A 21899-nucleotide genomic window follows, 5' to 3' on the forward strand; every position below is an offset into this window, starting at 1 on the left:
CTTCACATCTTTCTTATTAGTGATGAACTAGATAAATTAAATATTGAGATTTATGATAATGTGGGAATAGTCTATAATCAAGATTTATTTAGATTCCAACCTTATCCCTAAAAAGATCTCAGAGTGCCTTATAAAACTATTCACAATATATAATTACATGATCAAGATGAAAATGCCCTGCTTAAACACAGTTTACAAGATATACACATGTGATCTTTAATAAACTAAAAACAGAAAAAACAAGTTTTTTATAAGTAAGAAAGAATTCTATTATGACATGTATATTAAAAGTTTGATCATTATTTCAAACTCTTCTTGCCTGTTTCATAAAAGAGGCTATCCACTGGCCACAGATCTCTGTATATAAAGCGTAGGTGGCAGGAGTGAGCAAACTCTGGCTGCCTATTTATGTATATACAAGATTTTACTGGAGCACAGCCAAGCCCATTCATTTATTTATTGTCTAATTTACTTATTGTCTGCTTTCAGACTACAATGGCAGAGTTGAGTGGTAGACAGAAACCTTATGGCCTATAAAGCCAAAAATATATTCTATCTGGCCCTCTCGTACAGATCACTGACAGGGTTATTAACTAGTATGACACAGATTCAGGATAAATAATTTGCATATAAATAGAGATAATAGGCTTCTCCTCATTAAAATATTTCTTGACAGAAAATAATACTATAAACAAGTTAACAGCAGTGGTACAATTCAGTAATAATTTTTTTAACGTGAATGCAAAAAGTAAAACCATTAACTAAGATCTAAAATTACGAAGTATAACCTAGGCTAATCATACAGTTTCATTTTTTAAAGCTGACTATAGGAATAAATAAAATTTCAAGTTGAAGTCAAATCTCTATATACCTTTTCCACAAAATGCTTCACCCTTCAGAACTCACTATTTAAGGTGAAAAGTAGTAAAATGAATGCCTGTATACCCTTTGCCAGGATTCACCAATTATTAATGTTTTGCCACATTTGTTTTACTTATTTATTTGCATCTGACTTCATGAAAATAATTCCTCATGCACCTCTTTTAAGAATAAGGGTATTTTCCTTTATATGTGCAAATAACATTGTCACATTTAATAAATATTCCATAGTATCATCAATATCCAGGCCATATTCAAGCTGCCCCAAATATCCCATATTTGGATGCTCTTTTTAAAACCTAGCATCCAGTCAGGATTCACATATATGACCAATTTCGGAGAGGCAAGAGCCAATTCTTTCTTTCAACAGTCTTTTTGTGTATACTATGTTCTCTCTTCGTTCTATAAACTTTTTCTCTGGAAAAGCTGTAGGAACACAATTTCCCCAGTGCTTTCCTGGCAGAACCATTTAGCAATGAAAGGGTATCCTGATAAAAGTGGGAAGGAAATTGAAATTCCTATTATCTTGGTAGATTCTGTTTTCCCTATAAAAGTATCTAGAATGAAACTGTAATCTTATCTTGGTTACAATTTTTATATATTCCCAGCCAAACTGAGTGATTATCAAAAGTCTTATGACCAACTGCCTGCTGGGACTCAAGAACTTTTAATATTGTCATGCTTAATAAGAATTATGAATAATTATCCAAATCATCATTTTATTAAAAAAACACATCATTTTATAAAAATCTAAAAGAGTGTTTTCACTGGTCAGATTACATTTTATAAAAGTTTAAAAGAGTGCTTTTATTGGTCACCAACAAACCCAGTTTCAGAACACTAAACATATTCTTTTGTAAATGTATAGTCAATTTTATATAGTTTACTAAAATGAATAAAGTTTTAATCATCCCATAAAGACTAGACAGCTTCCATTTAGAAGCTGACTTCTTTGGCAATTTTTTTTCAATGCTTTCAAGCTTTCACTAAAGTGTAACACATTTTGAATAACGTCTTATATCAATATTCTAAAAACATGTACCTCTGAAAAAGAACCACGAATTTTTTTTTTACTATTAATGTAATTAAAGTATATGAATACTTTTAACCTCTTTTCCCAATTTATTTCTTCAAGTTCAAACTAGAGCAATTTTTGATTACTAAGCCTCCTGGGAAATTGAGGTTTTCAAGGGGAATACTGTCAAATTTATTTTAAAAAATAATCAGTATTCTAAGTGGCTCATTTTCAATATATTTTCTATACTGTTGATTATGGCTGAACTCAAGAGTATTTTCTAGTGTAAACTACACACAAGGCTTAACAAAGATAGATCTAAATCTACAATCCCTTTTACTGAAACCAATGAAAAATCTATACACAGCAATGAAATTGGCATGCAAATAAAAGAACTGTCAAGACATGTATCCCTAAAAATAAGCCTACAATAACTATTTTAAAGGCTGTGTGTGGTCTCACCCATATATTTTGGCAAGATGCACTTTCTCCAACCGCAGCTAGATTCATCCAAAAGCAGTGGCACTGGAGAGCCTCTGTCTCACCTGTCAAAGTTGAAGAACGTTGTTCCAAAGACCACCATGCGTCCATGGAGAAAAGCCACAGTACTACAGCTGTTATTGATAAGCCGTCTCTAAAGGAGAAAATACTCCAAACAATTAAGCAAATCATTCTTAATAGAGATACAAACAATGTATTAATGTTTAAATAATGAGATGATAAATACCATGCCAGGTATGAAACAGAGAAAATTTCATACACTGGAATACTAAGGAGGGGATCTTTCATAAGTAACATTAACTTGATAGTCTTTTCTATTATCTGATAAAATTTCTATACATTATCAATTCAAAATCTCTATTAGGTTCACTTATTTAAATCTTACAAAACCTCCCTTATAAAATTCATCTAAATTACTAAGGTCCTAAATCCATCAAAATTGCTAAAGTCTGACAGCTCAGAGCACAGAAGATTAAGATTTATAAACAGAAACCCTAAGTATATTGAAATCTGACTTTTTAAGATGATATCCTAATATCTTTGTCAACCACATTATAAAAGCAGTTTACATTTTTGCTTTAAACTAACCTCCCTAAAGCATATGAATCAATCAGGTAAGCTATAGGTAGGTTAACAAAAATAAAAAGAAACAGCAAGAAAAACAATTACTTTGAAAAGAAAAATACCTCAGTGGAAACTAAAGCCTCAACTTAAGCCCTAATTCAAACCTGGCAATAAAAAAAAAAAAAAAATATATATATTTTTGTGTGTATATATATATATACACACATACACACACACACACACACACACATACCTGGTTAGGTAAAAAGTTTAAATTATCATGACAAATATATCTCATAATTAACTTACTTTTCCAACTAGATCATAATGTCCTTTAACCCTTTTTAATACTGCAACAACTCAATTGAAAAAGAGAGTGTCCTTTTGTGCCCTTTTCAGGAAAGTTAATACCCAAAAGGTTCTCATATTAAGACAGTTTCACCTACAATCAAGTCTTACTGCACAAAGGCCAAGTTATCACAGTGCTCCAATGTATTATATGATGTCCTACGGTTTAATTTACTATATTCTCCAAGTACAAAGGTTCCAAAGAGATTAGTTTCACTTTTCCCTAGATATATTTAGTACATTAACTACTATAGTTGGGATATTATTTTTCTTTGGTTTTGTCAGTAGCATATTTGATATAAATTTTATTAAGTGGTAGTATATGTAACATTGCATTGTGGGTAGTAGTTTCCTGCTTTAGCCTAGCCACATCCTCAGCTGTCATATGAGCATATTTCCCATATTTTCTTCAAGTTCTCGCCTTTTTTTCTTCTTAGAAAAATGACAGCACTAGAAGATTAATTCTTCTAATAATTATAAGAAATATGAATTATTTATACAACTACACTAATATATTACAGATCACTCTGTCCTTCAAAAGGACAAAGTAATACTCATAAAGTATTAAAGGTCATGTGAAACAATGTGTTACAAATAAAGTAACATAGAGGAAGGAATTAAAAACTATTAAGAAAACAAAATCTCTAATCAGATGCCAATACATCCAACAAATGAGGTGTACTGTATCAGTATAGAACAATGACTTGCCTTGAATGTTAGAGGCTTCAAAGCCACCAGGTATTCATTAATGAAGATTAATGTCAGTAACTCCTACTAGAACCGTAAGAATCTACTTTGAGACTTTACAGAAATGTCAAAACAGAGAAAGAGAAACCAAAAACAAAGTCTGGAGGAGAGAAGGAGGAAAGAAAGGGAAAAGTGAGGGAGGACAGAGAGAGAAGGAGAAAGTTTAGTATTTTCTCTTTGGGCATCCAATTTCCACATAATTTTACATTTAGACAGACAGCTGCTATCTACTAACCAAATGAAGTTGTTCAAACAATTATGGACATGGTGTTGCTCTGGATTTTTACATAATTTAATTAAAACAAACTGAGAAGGAAAAAAAAACAGAAAAAATATTCTCATTACATAAAGTACCACAAAATAACACCCTGTACAAACACACAAAACCAAATACATGCATCTAGTTGTATATATGAACATATACCCTATTAAAATGAAGTAGAACTAATCTCTCATAATCATAATCTAAAGCATTAATAAAAGTATACATATCTTACAAATATAAAAAATTTTCAAATCATTAATATAAGGCCAAATAAATGCTATGTAAAGTTAAACAGCTATATATCATATCCAAAAAAAAAAACTGTCCAAAAAAATGATCACAAACCAAGTTGAAATAAGAGATTAAGAAAGTTCCTTACTAAAACCACACAATCAGTGAGAACATTTTAAGCTAAATCAGGATTTCTGTAATTTACAAAATCCCTACATCAAACCGTTTGCTCCTATTGTTTTCAATTACAAGAAAAATAGAAGAGTAGTAAATGGAAGTTTAAAACAATCCCCCCAAAAAACCACACACACCAACAGAAATGAGCACAAGATTGATACTAATAAAACTATTGTATTCAAATAGGATAATTAGCTCAGAAAATAAAAAATAATTCAAAAATAACCATGAAGATACATGTCTCATTTAAAACACTTTTTACAGTATAAATATAAAAAGTTCAACTCATGTTGACAAATTTATTAAATACAAGATAATGGGGAAGCAAGATAATTGCTTTACTTTCTGAAACTAATTTCAAGTTCAAAGCTATATTTCATTTCCACGGCATGAAAGTACGTAATTTATACAGCCGACCTCAACTTGTTACTTCCTTCAACAGAGCAAATACTAACATATACCCAAAAAGGATGGAGTTTTAGAGATCTATGGTTTTCATTTCTAATTTTAAGCATAGTATAAATCCATAATGAAAAGCTTTACTTGCAGTAACTTATCTGAGTCAGTCTCTTCATCACATACAGCGAGTATTATTTCTAATGAAACTGTCAATTATCAAGTGTGTACCAGTTATCACTGCTGTTTTAAAATTTTTAACACAAAGTAACACTTGCTCCAAAGACGACATATTTACAATTTAGAAAAAATATACATATATGTGTGGGTAATAAGTATACGGACTTTAAAGCACACAACTTCCCTTTCTCCTGCCAAAATTCAATGGACCTCATAGGATAACAAAGTGCATAATCAACAATATCTGCTAAACTCTTATGCAATAAGAGTAATGATCCTGACCAAAAAATTATGTGTAGGACAGTTACCTGCAAAAAGATAACAAGTAGTTAAGAGATACAGAGATGTTAAAAATTATTTAAATACATGTAAGTCAATTTGTAGTGCCCAAAGTACACTTAACAACAACAAAAAAATAAGTTTAAGGGGCAAATATTTAGCAAAAACTTTGGTTTGTGAGATGTCAAAGAATCCTTCTGCAGAAACTAAAAGTTTGTTCTAAAAGAAGAGCATTTACTTACCATACACACACTACAACAGCTACCTAAATTTTTTCAATGACCTGATTCTGCTATTGTATGTGCATATGGCACTATGTTAGGTAACTCCACAAATTATACGGACAAATCTCTCCTTTAATTTACTCTGGAAATTAATTCAAAATACAGATCACAGTGGTACACCTTATTTATGAAAGAGAATAACTGAATAGCTTGCACATTCAATGAAAGCTTTTACTTTTCAATGTAAAACCCGTTTATACACACCACGAGGCATAATAAATCTGTATTGAAAATAAAACACTAAAATATGTTTTTGGTTTTCTATCTCTAAAAGTTTATTATGAAAAAGTTCTAGGTGTTGGGATAATAAAGGATTGAAGTCATTTTCATGTCTCCCCAGTATATTTTGGGCACATGAAGTTTTTGTAAAGAAACTTATGTACGTGTTTGAACATTTATCTTTATCTAATAAAAACCAAAAGCAGATAATAAACTCTGCTAGGAAGACCAGAAGTGGGAATATTTTGGCTGTAACACCACCCCCAGTGTTTTCTAGCCCCAACCCCGTTATACACCCCAAATAATGTTTTGTAATTCACGGTCTCCGCCCACACTCCCAGTCATTTACTTCACGCCACTCCTTGTTACTATCACACTAGGAAGAAGTCTAACATGCAAATTCAGAGTGGCGTGGATAAATGGCAAAAAAAAGAAAGAAAGAAAAAAAGCCTAGAAAATTGTTCTGCTCGGCTTTATAATTTTTGTTGAAAAATACCCCATCGCTCCCAACTGATGAAAACAGGAAGCTCTATTCATAAATATGAAATTCTCTGCCTATGATATATAATCATCCTAATAAGAAAATGAGTTCTATACATACATGTCCAAAGGGGCAAAAAAGGAGATAGTTTCCCAAAGATGTTTCCAATTTTCTTCTGAATCAGAATTAGCAAATCGAGACGACTACATACTCTGTCTGTGTGCATTATTCCTTACTACACACAGCATTTTGTAATTTATTTCAAAGCTTCCATTATAAACAAAAACTACAGCTTCTGTTAACCCACTCCATTCTGAGCTTATAAAGCCAGTAACATTGAACATTCTAAGTTATAACATAAGAATTTTACTTTATAGATGTGTAAGATTTGCTATCAAAGGCTCTGTTAAAGTTAACATGCAAATAAATTATTTAAAGAATTATACAGGATAAATTCATTCCCTTGAAAAATCAAAATTACAAGCATGGAAAAAAAAAAAAAACCTAAGATTCATCCAATAAAGTGTATCAAAATTCTTACCATTCACTTTTTATCAGATCCTCAAACTGGTCATGAGATAAACATATACACAATACAAAAGATACTATTACATTCAATCTTTATTGTAGGAGCCAGCATCTAATATTGATCATACATTAACCAGACAGACATGATTTAGTATTTGTAAAGGAATCTCCAGACTAACACTTTCATGACAGCCAATTACAGTCAAGCCCAGCAAGCAGTTTGCAACCAGACCTTAAGAAAGGTAAACTTTTTTACAATGAGTTACAGATTCACAAGTTTAAGAAGACAAGAAAAAGAAAAACAGAAGGACTCAAATCACCCAGCAAATATGAAGCAGACCCCAGAATGTGATACAATCCAAAGATGTAAATTATTGTAAATCATCACTGTTGTTCAGAATTTCACACAGCCTCTTGAGCCAATTTTGTTCTTTTCCACAGACACAATAATGAACTAAATAAAAGGAGGCAAAAAAAAAAAAAAATGGGGGTCAGGGAATAGAAAGGAAAACCTTAACTGCAGAGTTCTGTTCTACAAATGCTTAACCTTACAGGAGTTTGGGCTCCTTCAGCATTTGTATTCTATCCAAATCCTCATGAGTCACAAAAATTAAAAAGCTATATCCTTCTGGATGCCAGGAAGGGCCTTACCACAAGTCTTTTGTCAGAGAGAGAGAGAGAGAGAGACAGTGAAAGAGAGAGAGCAAGAGCAAGGGGGGAAAAGCCACAGTGGTAGGCAGTCCCACTTTACTTTGAGTACTGTGAGGTCACAAACCACATGATTCTGTCTCTCCAGTAATAGTGCTTGCAAAAAAAAAGAGTTTTAAAGCTTTTGCTTTTTTGGATTGTGTGAATGCTTCATTCGCCTCACAAACAACCACAGAACCACAAGTGCGGTGCAAACTTTCTCCAGGAGGACAGCAAGAAGTCTCTGGTTTTTAAATGGTTAATCTCCGCAGGTCACTACCAGCCACCGAGACCAACAGAGTCAGTGAGTGCTCTCTAACCACAGTCTATGCAGTAATAGTAGGTCCTTCAAATATTTGCTCATTCTCTTTTTTGTTTTGTTTCCTTGCTTTTCACATGTTACCAGCTACATAATTTCTTGACAGAAAAAAATAAATATAAAGTCTATGTACTCCAGGCATACTGTAAAACTAAAACAAGGTTTGGGTATGGTTTGTATTTTCAGTTTAAGGCTGCAAGCAGAATTTACAACAGAGGGTACAAGTTCTATCTGGAAAAAAAAGGAGGGACTATGGCATCAAACAGCCTCTTCAGCACAGTGACACCATGTCAGCAAAACTTCTTTTGGGGTAAGTGTTATCATATTTTAAAATACTATGAGAGATGAACCTGTTAAACAAAAAGGTATGTTTCTTGGATAAACTGCTAGCTTTTCTGGCTAACGTTGTATGATACTAAAGGTTATGATAATACTGCTATTTTGTTGCACTAAAAACTGAAAAATGAAATTGCTGTACATATTTGCATTTGGCATCTGTAACTTATCTACTTCTCAGAGTAATGACTTGAAATAGAAAAAATTACATTATCTCACATTAGTCAAAATGTTTTCTAGAGCTGTAGAAATCAGGCAGTTAAAGAACAGTAAAGGAAAGTTTAATATTCTCATTTAACCCTCACTGCAATAAAATGAGACACTAAATTAATCAAAGTATTATGAAGTATTCACCCTGGCAGCTCCCTATATTTGAGCAAACTTCAAAAAGGAAGCAATTTTACAAAATAACAGACCACAGAATTATCTCGACATTATGCTCTACCATTATGCTCTACTGCAGAAATAAACCTGCAGCACAGTTAACATTTTACCCAGCTCAACTAAAAGAAATCTATTTGTACTTTTAAACTGCATCATAAGTGCGCAAGTTTGTTTCTAAACAACTTTATATAATTCAAGCATATATTCATATACAAAACTATAGCATGTAAAAGCCATTTTTAAAAGCTCTTTATAGTTACTCAGGACATCCATGATATTAAGAAGTTCACAGAAGTCTCCAAAAACTTAAACATAATTATATTTTTCTACATAATTTTAATTTTACATCTACACATTATTATCCACATGGAAAACTTGTAAACACACAGCAAATGTTGAAATGTCTAGCGTTCTTTTAATCATATTCTTGGACCTACCAAAATGAATACCATTTAGTCTCATGAAAAATAAAACTACGTAAGGATACCCTGCATGATTTTAAAAAGCCATACCTATTAAATCATGCTGAACTTTGAAAGAAAACAGGCATAAAATACTCCCTTAATATTCAATTTCAAATTAGTGTTGATACACAAAAGTAAACTACTTCAATATTCATCAGCTGACATAGTATTATAGTAAAATATCTAAACACTTACAAGATTTTCTTTATGACGTCCAACATGTCCCAACTACAAGGCAAGTTTATAAAATTTTCCTTTATCCTTTAAAATAAATCCTTTTGCTGTGTATACCTGTATTAACTTTGCTTTATAACTTACAACTAACGATTGGAGTTTCCTTTACTCCTCCTACTTCACACATTTTAACTGGCTACCAGAGGATCAGTTTTAGTTTAGGTCAAAGAGAAATAATTAAACCTGAAGGAGAAAAATGGTTTCTCTTAAAAAGGTAAGGAAATGCAGTTTGTATTTTACCCAAAAAAATGTAAAATTGCTGTCGTGACTCCCTCAGTAGTTGGAAGTGGGCCCCCTCAGTTACAACACATACGATATAATAATCACAGATTATTTTTTTGAAACGTAATGGTAGATAATAAACATTACTCTAAAAATTTCTCCATTAAGGAAGGAGAACATATACACAACTAGGCTGCATTACAGTCCCTATTATAATTACAGCTTACACATGGTAACTTTTGCTGTTCCTACGCGAGATAAGGAAAAAAATAGTTAAAACTATTGCTATATGAAGGAATAACTTGAAACAGGCATGTCAAGCAGTTAACTTATTCTTTCACAATATTACTATTTGAAAAAAAAATGAATTTTTATAACCAGCTGGGGAGCAACACAAGTTTCAAAGAGTACTTCAGCATTAGAAGCAAAGACAGTAATACTGTCACAAATATGTTAAAATGCTCTTTATCCTGTCTTATGAGAGGTCTACTATTATCATTACATCCTTAATAACTATTTCTACAGTAGTTTCCAAAACCTGACCAAGTATCTAAATGAGGCATAATAGTAAACTAAATAGATAAAGATCATCTATCGTAGGTCATATATTTTTAGACATCGTAATTAATTCTTCCTCTTCTAAAGAGTAGGGGTTAGCCTCTCCCACCCCCAAATAGTATTTCAGCACCTGGAAAACGATGAACCCACTGTACCAAACTAATTATAAGTGTGTAGTGAACATCATGTATAGGTTGTCATCACACTACAAACATTTCCCCAGCCCATAATCTATTTGAAGTCTAAAACCTCACTTTGGGCCTTAAATTCTTATAAATGATAATCAAAACAACCTAATGAAAAATCAAAAGTATGTGCCCCAATGTTGTAAAATAACTTTTCTGTAATTTGGACTTTTCCTAGATGAGGCACAAAACACACTCTGACCAATTGGCTCACCTCACTATAAGTGAAAAGTGTGTGTGTGAGAAAGACAGAGACAAAGATTTTCAGTGTCCTTGCTCTCTCAGCAGCGATTTATCTTGAATTAAACAAGAACTTCAATCGCATTATTCAAAATCTATCCATTATTTATAATAAATAAAGTCTGTTGAAAATAACATATCTGACTCCTGGAGTATCTTACAATTAAGAACTTATTTATGACAATATACCAGCTGATTAAATTTCTACATAAAGCTTTTGTAACTGACCATAGTAACTGAACATGATGTATAAACACTGATTCCAAAATAATAGCTCTGGTCCATATATCAGTAACCTTATAGTTACAAGATCTAATAATGTCAAAGTGTTATAACTTGCTTCTAACAACTAAATACAAAAAGCCAGGGAGACAATTTAAAAGTGAAGAACATACACAGAAGAACACTCCAACATATATTAAGTTAAAAGCGCCAATGCAATTCCCAAAGACTCATAAATTATTTTAAATTATAATAACCCTAACTTTACATGAAAAACTGTTAAATACTTATGTTTAAATTTTAAAAATATTTTAAAATGCTAAAGATTTAAAAGAAATCACAGAAAAAAAAATATTTTGTTAGCCTGTATGAATCTCAGGACAGTCTCCAGATCACCATCATGAGGAAGGCATGAAATATACATGATAACATTATGATACATTTTATTTATTCTAAAAGAACAAAAATTAATCTATTCAATTACACCCTTCTAACTAATCACTGATAGCTTGACTTGTTTAAATCAGTCATGCTAAAGTTAAATTCAGTAAGATAGAAATGTTCCAGTTTGTTAAAAGAACACTGAAATATTTGATGGTTAAATAAACTGCAGAGGGAGGAAAAAACTAACTCATTGAAGGCACTAAGATTTTATCAAACACACAGAATTAATCTTTATTGAATAGAACCATTCACAAATCAAAACTCACTGTACTTCAATACTTTCAAGCAGCGCTAATCAATTACAAACCTTTTCTAGTGCTTCAAAACTCATGTGCTTTCAATTTTATACACTGGTGGTCTTCAAGTACTGTATTGGGGCTGAGTTAAGACATTCTGTATCACAACTTTTTTTTTTTCAACAAATATCCATCTAGAGGGCTTTTTTTTTCCTCTCTAGAGCTGCTCACATGAAAACTGTGGTAATATTTTTATACTGTACTTCTTTGTTGAAGCTAAAGGTTAGGGGTTACCTAAATACCTCAACTGTATATACAAAAAAGGGAAAAGGTAAGTATTCATATAAAAAAATCCAATGGGACTGGATTATTTATTTTTGCATTTCCTATGATTAATGATGCACCCGTACCTACTCCAAAACTGATGGCAAACAGGGTAACATCTCAAATTCCTGTCCAAAGCACACAAATATCAACCTTCCATGCTGTTCTAACCCTTGTTCCAGGAGACTAAAATGTGACAACTCTAAGTCAATAGTGAGGTCATGCAAAAGCTCCTCAAAAGCAGTAAGATTGCAAACGCTATTACCTAACAAAAGACTTTAACATAAAGGTTTTGCTGGAACAACCTACCTCTAGAATGTCTCTTTAAAAACATTACACATATGGTCAAATAGACAAAAATTATTTGCAGAAAGGAAATTTTGTTATTTGCAAATAACAAAATTGTAAATGTAACAAAGCATAACTATTTTTTCTAGTCATTTAGCATTCAAGACTTATTATTAAACGGGTGCTAGTAAAACCAATGCTAATTTAGGCAGACACATCCCAACAGGTTACCTGAATGCATTATTTTTTACTTTTATACCAAGGAATTCCACTGAAAAAAACTACCAAAAAAAAAAAAAATCTGCCCCTGAACTCCACTAATAACAATAAACTCCAATAGTCAGTATTTTCTAAAGAGCAAAATATTCTAAGCTGCCTCAAGTATAAGGAAATTCCTCATGAAATCTAAAATGTTTACTATTTTAAAACAAATATTTAGAAAAGGAAGTCTCATATAATTAAAATATACACCTTAGTACAATATACTGCCATTTCAAAGATTATTGACTTCAGTGGATATGTGTTTTGATTAATGTGTTAAAACTGAAAAAATAATGGGGAAATTCTATACCTTACTCAAAGGGAGTTTCCTTATAATTGTCACCACAGTTGACCACAAGCTTTTGTCCACTCAACAGCAAACATATAAAACAGGCTATACATATTCTCACGTAACTTTTTAAAGATCTGTACAAAAACTGAGATTAAATGTTCTTTTATTACTACATATGTAGTATCTTCACCTTACGTTGAATTCTTAGGAATTTTCTCCCCTTTATAATATTTTTTTAAGAACCTAGGATTCAAGGTTTGGAACGGTAGTAGTAGAAGGATGGATGTTAAGTAAGACCATCTCAAACATTTCAGGTGTTTGTTGTTATTGTTCAAACAGGATGTTAACTCTAAAGCATTCTTTTCATAAATATGCTTTCTTTGACTAGAAAGTAAAAACCTCATCATTTACCAGTATATATAAAACAATTCCCAAATAAAATTAGCTGTAGAATTAAGAGTCCTTTAAAGGCTAATTGCTACAAAGCATTTGATATTTGCAGTGAAAAAAAAATCATTTATTAACACATCACCTATCAATACACTATATTCTTGTTAATACTCACAAATTCAACATCAAATATATATTTAAGGACCAAAAATCATAACAAATGTGATTTTGGTTCTAGTAAAAAGAGGATAAATGTTAATCTTGATTAGTGCTTTTCATTTTTTAAATCAATTGCCCAGAAGGAATTCTGCACCATATAGATAGATATATTAAGTAAATGCATTTTTCGTAGTATTTAAGATACTTTAAAATTATTATATTGATAATATAATAAATCTGCCAAGAAAATCTGCCAAGTTAACATTATTCTCAGACATGTATTTAAGATTAGTGTGGCAATTAGCTTAAATGCTGTTATCTGCACTATTTCTATTGCCATCCCTTAAGAAATTACATGTGAGTTACACTAGAGAGATGACATTCTTAACAAGGCACAGCTAAATATCCTGTTCCAGGCAAATAATTTTTACCACAAAATCAAATAAATGAATTTTATTTTACCTTTCATTTAACTTTCTTTTACATCTATAGTAGCTACTAAAATCATTATGCCATCAACAGTTACATAAAAGACTTAAGTTTAAAACTCAAAAATTTACACATTTATTGGTTCCTCTAAAATTTATATGAACCATGAGTATGCCAAGTGATGGTTTACGTATTCCTTATAGGCAGATGTCTTACAATTAAACCCATTTTGTGGTTCAGTATAAGCAAAAAGTAATAGTAATAATAATAAAGGAAAAAAATGCTAGCCAAATCACAATTAACGATCATCAATAAGGTTTTAAGAACCAATATATACACAGTCTCTTTGGAAAAATGAGAATAATGATGTTGTGGTATTCCACAGAACTTTGTATGAACATGGACATATTTTTATACAGACAAGAAATATATAAATATAACTTAAATCTCTTTCAATTATTAGTCCGCTCAAAATTTTAATACTATACGCATTTGCATGTGCATACAAATGTATCCACATAAGTGACTACAGAAGATAATGATTGTAAACAAAGAAAAAAATTGTAAATTATTTAACTAACTTATTGTTTGTAGTTCTTTTGTGAGAGCTAACCAAATCCTTCTCCCATATATACTAACAAAGAAATGTCAAACTAAAACTATTAACAGACAGCAAGAAGACATCCCAAGCTATTGGGAAATTCAAGATAAAAATAACCAAAACTACACTTGTAAGACCTAAGGACATTACTTTTCAGTTATAAACTTAAAATAACTAAACACTTATTATCAGTTAAACAAATTATTAGTTCACAAAGGTAAATATGAATGAACTAATCTGTTAACAGATACCTATTTATAGACATTCTCTCAAAGAACAAGTCTGGCTTGGAGATAAACAGGTATATTTTCTATATATTTACTCACTGCATATTTAACCTGGGTAAATAAATTAGGCATTCTCATTGTTACTTATTTTGTTTCAGCAGTAACCATAATTAATTCTACTTTTAAATTTCTCTACTGAACTTCACAATCTAAACTTCAGATTTCCAGGATAATCTTTAAGTGGAAAGGTATCATTATTTCTATCAAATGATTAAAAAATACTTAAAATAATTATCTAGGCAAAGTGAATTCACTGCAAAGCTATAAAGATAATAAAGTGCTATATTTTATAATTAATATTTTAATCTACTGGTTTTACTGTATTAGTGTAACTTGATCCTAGAAAATGGACATATATGTATCCAAAAGACACAGGGCAGAGATTCCCTTTTATTAATAATTTTACTACAAGATTTTTTTGTAAATATAGTTCAAAGATAACCTATTTAAGAAAAGTGAATTCTCAATTTCATAAAATTCTACCACATTATAGAAATCTGCACTATTATTATGGTATATTAGTATGTTATACACAGTACAGAAAGAAAACTCTTTAATAACCTACATTATATCATCAGTATGTTTACCATAACATGGATACTATATAAGTATATAAGCATTTCATGTAAAGACTCTATCACCCAATTTGAAATATTAGAATATAAGAAAATATCGGACAATATAAGAAAATTAGGACAATATAAGACAAAACTTCCATTACGACAATAATATCCTAACATTAGGCAAGATAACTGGTTAAAAAAGGTAATCTAGTAGGATTAATTTTTATTAACCTCTCATGAAATCTGTAAAGCTTTTAAAGTAATTCAGTTTTTGATAGAAATGCAGAAAAAATGCTACTGCTCTTCTTCAGTACAAAATGAAAATATATAAGAAGATAATCCATAAAGCAGATAGTACTTACACAATGAACTATTTATAGTACCTTCATAAAGCAATATAAACATAAAACTTAAAATAATCCAAACCTTTGATCATTAAATCCTCCTCCTCTCCATAATAGAAACTCCTTTTTTTCATATTATTAAAACTTCAGTGTTCACACAGAATTCTTTACATTCCCCAAGTTGTTAAAACTAAACACAATACACTATGTTCTTGCTCTCTCTCTCCAATACCCCCCTTACCTCCCTCCCTGTCTCTTTCAGTCTCTTTATCTTAGCAGGAAAACCTACGTTTTCAAAACATTTTGCCACTAGCATCCACCTAGTTTTAAAACTGTCATTATCTAAGCTAGATAGGGTCAACCAGTACTGCCAGAAGAATACCATTCTTGATTTAGTAATAAAAATTTAATAATACACTTCCTTTATAAAAAGCACAAGCACATTGCAGAATATTTTAGTGTACCAATAGGACCAGAGAAAACATATAAAGAGATTTTTTTTTTAATTACCATTCACAGAATCCAGAAAGAAAACTGGGCCATATACAGATTAGGCTTATTTTTATTTTCATAACTTATTTTTAAAAAGATAATGACAAATCAGAATATATTAAGAAACATTTAAATAACTTTTTTTTACAAGAGTGAAATATTTGGCTTAAATTGCCAAATTATTTAATTAGTAAATGATTAAACCACTTTATATTTATACATTTATTCTATACGTAAAAAAAATTTTACTGAGATGTTCATACCATTTTCTTGGCTATGAAATAAAATCATGTGCTCCAATAAATAACGTTAAAATATTTTTCATCAAATATTTATTTACAAAGTAATTACATATTACAAGTACAAAATAAGATTTTCTACAATGAAACTATATTAACATATGTAACTTAAATTTGCCACCTTGATTTAAATCTTAATCAGCCAAATACATGATCAATTCATTGCATTTCCATTATCCAAAAAATATCTAATACCCTCAAGGCGGTTTTAAAGGAAACTATACATCATCATATTATTATAAGCTAACAAAGATATTTTCTGAAAACTGGCTGTGAAAATGTGATCTGAAAACTTATATATAAACTTAAAGTAAACTTACATACTCAAACATATTAAATGAACAAGAAAACAGCAAACATACGGATGAAACAATATTCTACCTAGCAAGAGTAATATATTAAAAAGCCAACCCTAATCACAAGAGAAATACATATGCTTTTTTAAATACATGCTTAAGTTAATGCTTTTAAATACATCCTTGACTTTTGAACTGTTCAAATGAACAGATAACATCCCAGTGACTACAGAATTTTCTTCTAAACTGGCAAAATTAAAAAAAATTAAAAATAAAAATAAATCACATCTAATCCTTAATATTGCAATTACACTGTTTGACATTTTCTTTAATCATAAGAGTCCCATTTATTGTAAACTGGCCGGAAAGGCTTGCCCATTTCATTTTTTCCTGTACATACCTCTTCCTTATCAATTACGGTGTATCTTCAGCATTCGGAGAAAAGGAAAAAAAAAAAGGCTTCACAACTTTAACTGAGTGTAAAACACATCGTTAAATCAATATACACAGGACTACTTTAAAAATATTCATTTCTAGAAGGCCAGAAAATCTTCTTACTATTTTTTAAGCTGATGCATCTACACATAGAAAGCAACTTTTAGTAAGTTCTTTTGCTACGCCATAATGATCTGCTCCAGGAACTCAAGGGTACCTAAAACAACGGACTACCTGTTCTAGCCATGCTTAGGAATGTGTCCAAATCATTTTTATTGATTTAACCTTTATAGGAATGCTACATATCCTCAGAGCAAAACATTTTGAATGTATTTATAATATGACACACTTCTGAGAAACCATGAAAAAGAAAGCTAAAAACAAATCTAGATACTCCTCCACCCTTAGTTGTTATGGGCTTATGTTTTTTTAAAACAGTATCAACAGATCTAAATATTAAATAATTCTATGTAGGAAAACTTACTTTGGCACCACTGTAAGTAGAAATAAAAATTTATTTTGGAAAAAAGGTACATTTAAATAAATTCTAACTTTAAGGAATAAAATGCTTGACTTGACAATGATGTCACATCTACAAATTTTAGCGGACTCTAAATACTCATTTTCATATTCTAGCTACACATTAATCATGGAACCTACAAACATATCAAACTTAAAGAATTCAGTCCTTATTGAATAAACTAAGTTGTACTCTAGTTTACATTCTGAGAGTTTACAGAGAAAGTTCTGTGTTACCTATCTCTCCAGCTTTCTACAAGTGGCACTTTATTAATGGCTTCAGCAGCTAATGCCTGCATTAGTTACGTTTGCCAAATAATAATTCACAATATTATGCTTCCTCATATTATAGTCCATCATTCGTTAACTTGAACCTCACCTCTAAGGAAGTTATACTTTCACTGCAAACTGTTCTCTTAAAAAGGCAAACAACTTTTGAGCATTTCCAGATGTAGTACTCCAAAAAAAAAAAGAAAAATCAAAGGCAAATTCTCAAAGAATTCTAAAATTATTAATAAAAATGTAGTATAACTCGAGTCACTGCTTATTACTTCAATGATACCCATAAGTTTAAGAGCTGAATATACTATACATCAAATTAAGAAACTTATGATAGATTTCAGGTAGCTGCCAGTAGATAAAACCACCAAGCACGGTTCAGTGTGAGACAAGATTGTACTGAACTGCAATATCTGAAGCTCTGACAATTACTGAACATGCAAGAATAAAATGATAATGTTATCTTTTTCAAATAGCTAACTTTTCTTCCGGGTAATATAAATTTGGGTTTGGCTACATTATTTTCATTTTGTCATTAGTTTTTTATAAAACATCCAAGCATGCATGTGATTATGCTAAACCAAAATTAAAATAATTTATACGCAGCCTACTCTCTGGAGCAGGGTTGGGACTAGAGTGAGGCAAGCAGGCATCTTGGGCAAATGTTTAAGGAGGTTGTGCACAACCCTGAAAAATGAGTGCCTCCTTAAATGTTATACCCTAGACACTTGGCTTGCCTCACCCTAGGCCCAGGTCCTGCAGGGAAGGCACACAAGTATCAACCATTTCATGAGACATATTCTAAGGGAGGATATCATAAAACATAGAAATATGGTAATATAAGAATATTAAAAATTAGAATATATGTTTAACAGCCTGATTTATAGTTTTCTTTATAAAGAAGAATCCACTGGAACTTAAATGTAAACAAACATTTAAAAAACAATCACATCATTAGGAGTAATTTCAGTTTAGACATGGCATAGTTGACAAATTTTCTTAAAAAGAGACTTTTAATTGCCATACATACCTTTCTAGGAAACTCAGTGGTCTTATTACTTGACAATAATGCTTTCAAAAAAAAAGGACTGAGCGAGTATGCTCCATTTAAGGGCCCATAGGGCTATACACTACTTGCTACAGCCCAGTGGCACCCACATCAGACTGATCAACAGAATCACCTGAGGAATAGGTCTTGGGAAGGAAGGAGAGACAAGAGGGGCTTGGGAATTTTTTTTTTTTTTTAAACAAAGCTCTACAAGTAACTTAGTCAAGTTTGGGAGCCAATAGAGAGCCAACTTTTAACCCCAGAGATAAACTAAAGGCAAGATGTATATACAAAATATGTACATTTCCAAATTGTTTCTCCCCTAAACATTTGTAAAGCTATTCACAAGAAAGAAAACATTAAAATTTCAGTTTGTTACTTTTCTTCCCTTTCTTCTAGTGTAGATACTGGTCAATGAGGACATGTCCTACAAGCAATTACTAATAAGAAAGAGAAGGTCAAGAGCATAGATAATTTAGTAAGATGAATACAACCAAAAATATGAATATTTTTTCTTTTAGGTTCAAATAGCTATTCCAGTATATAATTAATCTATTCTAAAAACTTAATATCTTAAACTTCAAATATATTTAATTAAGATTTTAATGTATTTTAAGAAAATATATGTAACTAACATAACTCCTAAGATTTGTAGAGTATGCTTGAAACTGTATTTTGTTTTTGTTAGCTTTTCTTTGTTGACTGTTTATTGTGTCAGGCACTGTGCTAAACCCTTTATAAACATTCTTTCCTTTAATTCTCAGAACTCCCTTATATGAAATGGGAATTATAATTATTTACAGATGAGGAAAGTGAAAATGAGGTAACAAAACCTGCCAACACAGTTGAAGAGCAGAGATTCAAACCCAAGCTTTCTCACTCTCAATAATCGCCTAAATAGTGGTATACACAACCTTCATGAAGCTACTTCCCTCATCCCAGTTGCATCTCTAAAGCTATCAATTCTCAGAAACATCATTAACTTAGTGTTATTAAACTACCAAAATACAAAAAGAGAGAGAATCTCTGAGACTACAAATTCTCCCAAAGTATATCTTTATATTAGTCAGTGAGAACCAGAGATTAAGAAAAAATGAAACTGAAGAGTATATAAAGGGATAAGTTTTAGGTCATATTTGACCAGGAAATGAAGGTTCCAAGGAATTAAATAATTCTTACCCAATCATCATAATCAATAATCTTATTCAATGTCCACACCACACAGTATATATGCTTCATGTGATACGAAAATACCATTTAGGAGTTAAAAATTCCACTGTTACATCAAACACAAGGAATTTATAATCCCCATTTGTAAAATTTTTAGAACAATAACGATTTCAGTCATGGCCTTTATGTCAGTCTGCTCTGGAGTCAAATCCTAGTTTAAGGTTCCCTTTTACCATGGTCTTACTGTCCTTACCAAAACAGGGTTATACACCCACATTCATGCTAAGTGAACAAGGCAACCTTAATTCCTAAATCTTAATTTCTTATTATAATTTCTTAAATTCTTATTCACTTAAATCTTTGAAATTCCCAAAGATCCACTGATAAAGGTACATTTTCTCTGCCTACCAAAGAGATTGCATACATAATTCTAGGAAATAACTCTTTGATGTGCATTATTATTCCTCCCAATTTCATCCACAGCCATTTTCTTCACTAGTATTAAAAACAAAAAATTCTTACAGAAGCCACAAAAGAGTTCTAGCCACCTTTTTTCTGTCAAAGGATAGGAATAAAGCTGTGATATTATATTACTCAGTCTGTATGGATCCAGTAAGAAAAGAAGCCCTAGCCAGGAACCACAGGTCATGGTACGTAGATGAAACATGTACTCAAACAATAAAAAACTGGAGACAAAAGAAAGCAATTTAAATATCTGCAAATTTCAAGACACTTCTCCAATCATTTTTAATTTGGTACATAATATTTTAATGATCACACCAAATAGCTTTAATAAGGTAGAGCAAGATAGAATCACTCATTAAAATGAACTAAGTATATACGCAGGCATGAAATCCTACATACAACACTTTAGAAAAGGAAGCATGCAAACTTCATATCCTATCTGGCAATGGACAAGACAGAAAAAGATCTGACCAAAAACAAAGGCTGATAGGGGAAGATGCTTCACTGGCTTTAGTCTAAATTCTACAAGTATTCATGCTTCTTTCATCAGAAGTCACTGAAAAGATGTGAGAAGAGAAGACAAAAGGTTTTAGGTGCAGCCAGAGGAATCAACTAATGAAAAAGAGAATACACTTAAGAATGACATGGTGATTTACCAGTCCTTAATCTAGTAAGAAAAAGCTGGGCCAGAATGTGGAAAAAACAGGGCTAAATTGAAGAGAGATTACAAAGAAACCAGCAGCAGAGTCTGGCAACTGTGGCTGGGAGAAGCAAGGAACAGGAAAAGGAGACTGCAGCCTAGGAGAGGATGCTGGTGTTGCTGGTGGTTAGAAGAAAATTAGGGGAGGGTAAACTAGGAAGAGTTTTGTGTTTGTCATTATTCAAGTTGTGGTTAGTGGAAGAAAAAAAAAATATCTTAATTATAAACAACACAGTCTCAATTCTTTGGTTGTACAAGGGTGAGTATGTTATCACAGAAATTCAAAATGGTAACAATCATTATGTTTGGATAATAGAATTATGAAGGACTTTTTAATATTTGCCAGTATTTTTCAATATATATATATACACAAGATAATTTTATATATATAATTATAAAGTAATTTTAAAAACTTAGTGGACAGTATGTTTTAATGTTTAACATCAAACCCATACAACAAATTTGGTAATGATGTTGGTGTTTTATCCCCATGCTCAAGTTGTAAGAAATAGGGCAAATTCCTACAATTAAAAACCATTTTGATGGGGGAGAATCAGTTTCATGAAAATCATAGAATCTCATAAAAATGATACACCTAGACAGGGTTTTAGTGTTAAGTTGAAATTCCAGTTA

The 21899-nt window shown here is 31.3% G+C and overlaps 1 protein-coding gene across 5 annotated transcripts in view; it reads right to left on the reverse strand.

The window, feature by feature from the left end:
- Positions 1-21899, reverse strand: part of SUPT3H (SPT3 homolog, SAGA and STAGA complex component) — a 529439-nt gene that overhangs the window by 464961 nt on the left and 42579 nt on the right. The window contains exon 2 of one of the 5 annotated variants that reach the window (XM_055329938.1): positions 2440-2528. The exons of the other annotated variants lie outside the window; for them this stretch is intronic. Within the exon in view, the coding sequence (XP_055185913.1) occupies positions 2440-2477 (38 nt within the window). The 5' untranslated portion in view covers positions 2478-2528. The remainder of the gene's footprint in view (positions 1-2439; positions 2529-21899) is intronic. 5 annotated transcript variants of the gene reach the window in all.

The sequence above is a fragment of the Nyctereutes procyonoides genome, unplaced genomic scaffold (genome assembly GCF_905146905.1).
Source record: "Nyctereutes procyonoides isolate TBG_1078 unplaced genomic scaffold, NYPRO_anot_genome, whole genome shotgun sequence".
NCBI lineage: Eukaryota > Metazoa > Chordata > Mammalia > Carnivora > Canidae > Nyctereutes > Nyctereutes procyonoides.